The 5,557-nt window shown below is 42.9% G+C and overlaps 1 protein-coding gene across 1 annotated transcript in view; it reads right to left on the bottom strand.

The window, feature by feature from the left end:
• Nucleotides 1-3,901, bottom strand: part of Tes (testin LIM domain protein) — a 24,580-nt gene extending 20,679 nt beyond the window's left edge. Inside the window, exons 1-2 of the mRNA XM_004644861.2 lie at nucleotides 3,882-3,901; nucleotides 3,713-3,798 (exon numbers count right to left, since the gene is read on the bottom strand). Coding sequence (XP_004644918.2) covers nucleotides 3,713-3,798; nucleotides 3,882-3,884 — 89 coding nt within the window. The 5' untranslated portion in view covers nucleotides 3,885-3,901. The remainder of the gene's footprint in view (nucleotides 1-3,712; nucleotides 3,799-3,881) is intronic.
• Nucleotides 3,902-5,557: the final 1,656 nt, after the last annotated feature.

Raw genomic sequence — 5,557 nt, forward strand, 5'->3', positions numbered from 1 at the left:
CCCCCCTCCCTCCCTCCCTCCCCCGGCTCTCTCAGCTTTGCTGCCACCATGAACAGCTGCCCTCTGCCATCTGCCACTCTGCCTTGGAGCACCTGAGTGTGGACTGAAATCTGCAGTAACTGTGAGCTAAATAAACCTTTCCTTTCTCAAATTTGAGTGTTGGGTATTTGTCCCAGAAACAGAGAACAATGAGATAGACCTCCTGGGTTATTTTCTTATTTTTTTTTTTTTACTAGCACCTGTTTGCAGGAGACATGGTTACACTCCTTATGGGGAGCTGGTGCAGGTACCTGATGTCCTAATACCTTTCTCATCTCTTTCCACTGCCCTCCCTCCATCTCCTGATCCCCTTCATATCTCAAAAATATCTACCTCCTTATCTCCTACTACCTATTTTTTCTTTTGCTCTGTATTTATATTTTGAGCTTTTCAGTTAACAGCAACCACGTGATGGCGAAGCTTTTGCCTCTCATTTATTTCCCTTAACATTACAGTCTTGAGGTACCTCCGCTGTCCTACAATGACTCAAGTGTACCTTTCCTTATGGGAGAGTAGTACTCCATTAAATGCCACAATTTCTTTCTCTACTGTAGGACATACAGGCTAATTCCAAGGCTGTGCTGCTGCCCTATGAACTGTTCTCCTATAAACGTGGACATGCATGTGTCACAGTAACATGGGGCCTTTGATTCTCTTGGAAGATTCCTAGAAGGGGAACAGCCTGTGTCAAATGGCTCCATTTTCTGAAGACGCTGCACTGATTTGCATGTGGCTGTGCTCGTGGACATTCTATCAACAACCATCCATTCCAGGCACCAGTCCTCTGGCTGAGGAACTACTGGCAAAGAAGCGGTTCCCGCTCTGCAGGGTGTCTCTTCCCTGGGAGTTTCTTTTGCTGTGCAGAAGCTTTTCAATTTGATTTGATGCCGCTTGTTGATTCTTGCTATTATTCCCAGAGAGTTCTTAAGCTATAAGGAAGTGTATTTTCATACTCACTTTCAACATAACAATCTAATAGTTACACAGCCGGGTGAATGGTAAAGAGGTAGAGAATAACTTCATTCCAGCTTCCTAAATATGCCCACGAAGCTCAGGAAGCAGTCAAGGATGACCGACCACGAGGCCAAAGACGATGCCACGTGGGGAGGAACCAGGGCCACCTCCCAGCTCTGTGGCCTGAGGTGGCTCTGCAGCATAAAATACTTTACTTCATGGACCATCTTGGAGCATCTGGTCTTCAAAGGTATCTGCCTCTGCTCTTCCAGTTATAGCTACAAACCCAGGCACTAATCAGGGGTTGTAGCCAAGAGAACCGTGTCTGGATTCATGTCAGGAAGGTGACAGAACCACTAAGAAATACAATCTGGACGGGCCACATCAACACAAGCCAGGATGGAGGCCAGCGGCCCAGTGTTCTCCAGCTGCTGGACACGCAGACTACACCTAGTTTACATTAGGTGAGCCTGTGCAGGGGGACTGAAATGAAATGGTGACTTCATGCCATGGAGATCAGCTCCTGCCTGGCTTTTTGTCTGATCTGAAAATATCTGACTGTAATGATGTGCAGTGGAAAATAATACAGATCAAACAAAAATACCATCAATAAACTTTCTGCTTTAGAGAAAAAGGATCGAGCTCATAAAGCTAAAACCTATGCCCAGCAGAGGGCACTGCAGCCCTCTGGAAAGCCAACAAGACGCACAAGAGAAAGTGTGCGCAGCAAGAGCTGCAAAGCTCTGCCTGACCACCGGGCTCCGCTCCACAGAGGCGGTCAAACGCAGGTGGAAATATGCCAAAAATGATGTGCAGGTACTAACCATTTAACATGTACTAACAATTTAAAAAATTGTCATTCTTCCCTAAACAATATCGTACGACAACAATTTATCTAGCATGTATAATGTATTATTATTATAAGTAATCTGAAGACTTACCTGGGGGTGCAGACTATACACAAACACTACACCATTTTACACAAGAAATTTAAGTGTCCATGGATTTTGGGAACTGTACGAGGTAGCTACTAAAGGACAACTGTATTCTAATTCAGGAGGAATATTCTGTGCTCAGTGAGAGTATCTTTTTAGAAATGCCAGGCAAGGCACATTGCCTAACTATGGTGTTCCTGACAAGACAGTACAAGAGAGAGCAATTTTTTTTTCTGTATGTAGGACAGGGTCTACAGGGTCTCACTACATAGACCAGACTCGCAGTGCGCCTCCTGTGGCAGCCTCCCAAGCGCTGGCGTTACAGGCGCACACCACGGCGCCCGGTCTCAATCACCGGCTCCGCACGCCCTGCGGGTGGGGCCGGCACAGCACAAATGGAGATCGAACCGGCTGCGGCCCTCTGTGTAAGCAGGCGCTGGAGTCCGCTGAGTTATCAGGCCAGCCCAGAAAGAGCAACTTAAATCTAAAACAAAACAAAACCGTGGAAAATTCTAGCTTTCTAAAAATCAAGAACCATATCATTTCTTGGAGGACTGAGGTTTCTGTTGTCTTCAAGATGGTAACTCTTGTCCTTATTTATTTAGTTTGTTGTTGTTTTTCAGTGTCAGGGTTTGAATTCAGGGCTAGTGCAGGCTAAGCAAGCACTCTGCCACCATATCCCCCAACCTTCTTTTCTTTTTTGAGACTTATTAAATATGCTAGCTTTTATTTTTATTTTTTATTTATTTATTTATTTTTTTTTGCGGAACCGGGGATTGAACTCAGGTCCTTGCACTTGCCAGGGAAGCACTTATCCTACTGAGCCATCTCCCCGGCCCCAATATGCTAGCTTTTAAAGAAATCTAACTCCCATTCTCTTAGACCTTCCTTTAACTTATGCAAAGCCACAATGCTGATACAATTATGAATGCTTTCTGGAATTTTCTGTACACATCTGTAGAACAGATACAGTTGTCAAGTGAGATTTCCTGTTAAAAATAACTGCTAGTCTAACACTGTATCACTGATCTTTTTCCTCCTAACAACAACATGCTGGTTCTCACTTTGAGCAGACATGGGAGTGACCACAATGGTCTGCACAGCTACTGACCAAGAACATTTATACTCTCTGTAACAGCAAGTTTCAAGCATGGGTTTTAGACGTATTAGAAAAAAACATACAAATAAGTAAGAGCTGTATAAAATTCACATTTTTCATCTATTATCATTCATCTTATAGGTACATCATTGAAATCATGAAGGTAGCAACACTTCTTTTTTTAATCCAAGTACTTAAAGGTTTTTTCAGTCATAAGTTTACTTCTGGAAATTTGAAGGATACCCAAAAACTTTGTTTATTGGTAACTATTATATGAATACGCAATTCAGCATTCATATTGATCATTTCTTGCAAATACACGATGTAAAAAGTTAGCAATTGTTAAAAAATAATTAAATGAATAACGCATCCTGGAAGATTACCACAAACCTGCCTGCCACTTAGAAAAGCCATGTTCAATGTTTCGGGTTCATATAAAAGATGAAAGATAGCAAATAAATCAAACAACTCTAAACACAGCTTTTATGGCCCCATTTGTTCAGCTGAACTTAATGACAGGAAGACAGACAGCTTTATTTTTTTAAAAAAATATACCACCTACAACTTAGCAACTGTGCCTGAGAACGTCTAAGAGATTGCAGCGCCCGAGAGGTACTGCCAAAGGCACTGTCGGAACAACCACTGCGAAGAGTGTAAATCTCTAAGGTACTTTTCAAAACATTACCTCCAGAAATGCAGTTCAAATCCTTCACATTTTTCTTTGCATTTTAAACAGGGGGCTCCAAAGCCTTGCTCATGTCCCAAGCCCATCTGTTAAAGACAAAACATGGATCTATTATTACACTTTTAGAAATCTGAAAAATTTAATAAATTGCACCTTTAATTCCAGTTACCATTCTTGTTGATGTAACTTTCAAACAAAACTTTTGTGAACAGCACATTGTTTAGCCGACGATGACACTCAGGTAGTCAACGGCAATTCCAAGTACATATACAACATACTTTATGTCCTTATTGCTTTTTATCAAGAACAGAAAGAGCATCAAGAAACCACAATGGGGTAGACTGTGGGGTAGACTACGTCATCGGAAGTGAGGGATTTATGTCTTTGACCGCTACATGCCCCAGTTACAATAAGCACGGGGAACACTTGGAACGCAGTTTAGATAGCGAGCTTGGCCCTAAGTGACATTTTGCAGCGAACAAGGAACTATATGAAAGGTTTTAGGAATTAAAATTTAAATAATTATTTTACATTATGATAAATATAGTAGCAACTACAAACTTTCACTGAATGACAGAAAGAACACATCCCTTGTTTCCTCTTAGAATCATACAAGTCGTAAAACAGTTATGAAGTAAGAAATGGCGAGACCCACACAGAAGAAAGCTCTTGCCAAGGATCAAAATGGTGGAGAAGAGACCTGAATCCAGGACTTTCTGATCCCAAGACCTGTGCTCTCACAGCTAGGCCTGAGGAGGAGGAACCTGTTCTCTTCCCGGCATTACAGTGAGCCATTCTTTCTCTTGACCATGTTAAATAAGTACCCTTGGGAGCCTCCTGAGACACGGCCTAATAGGCCAGTGGGGAGGGCACAGGGCAAGCACATAAAGGGCAGGGTAAGCTCTTCTATACAGCTGCTTAACGATGACAGAGGGCAACTGGCTTTGCCCTGGCACACCAGCAAATCACTAGCGACCATAAGATCTCTCTCTCTCTCCCTCCCTCCCTCCCTCCCTCCTTTCTCTCTCTGTCTGTCTGTCTGTCTGTCTGTCTGTCTGTCTCTCTCTCTCTCTCTCTCTCTCTCTCTCTCTCTCTGTGTCTCTCTCTCTGGTACAGGGTCTCGCTACACAGCTCGTACTCGTAGTGATCCTCCTGTCTCAGCCTCCCCAGCGCTGGGATTACAAGCATGTGCCACCACAACCGGTTCCGGGATCAGCTTGGCATGTGGTACTGGGGATCAAACCTGGGTCCTTGTGTCTTCCAGGCAGGCAGTTAGACCTCTGAGCTATCTCTCCAGCCCTATTTCATATTTTAAATGTGACATTACTGGCTGTGACAAATGAATTACCACTGGATGAATAGTTTGAGCTGGCCAAATCTTTTTCAATGGCCTCCCATAATTTTACCAAACTGTGTTTATTATTATCACTATGCAACCAAACTATACTGTAACTTTTCCCCGAGATCATCCTTGATGCTTAAGTGAAGCCACTGCTTCTTTCTTCCTTTTTTTTCTTTTGGTGGTACCAGGGATCGAACTCAGGACCTTGTGCATGTCAGGCAGGCGCTTAGTCCGCTGAACTATCTCCCCAGTCAGTCCTAAGCCACTGCTTTTTATCTGACAAAAATAACCACACCCGTCTACTATACCGAACCGAGTCAAGCAGGTTTTAGAGTTTATACATCAGAGCATCACAAGCATTCTCCCTAATGCAGAAGAATCATTCAGCATTACTTCATCATCTTTATATCTACATTACCAATTCTAAAAAGTTGAACTTTTATAAACTGTGTATTTAATATCAACATTAAACTTTTTCCCAGAATCAAACTGTTTCTTGTCAC

This window comes from Octodon degus, unplaced genomic scaffold (genome assembly GCF_000260255.1).
Source record: "Octodon degus isolate 3935 unplaced genomic scaffold, OctDeg1.0 scaffold00213, whole genome shotgun sequence".
Classification (NCBI taxonomy): domain Eukaryota; kingdom Metazoa; phylum Chordata; class Mammalia; order Rodentia; family Octodontidae; genus Octodon; species Octodon degus.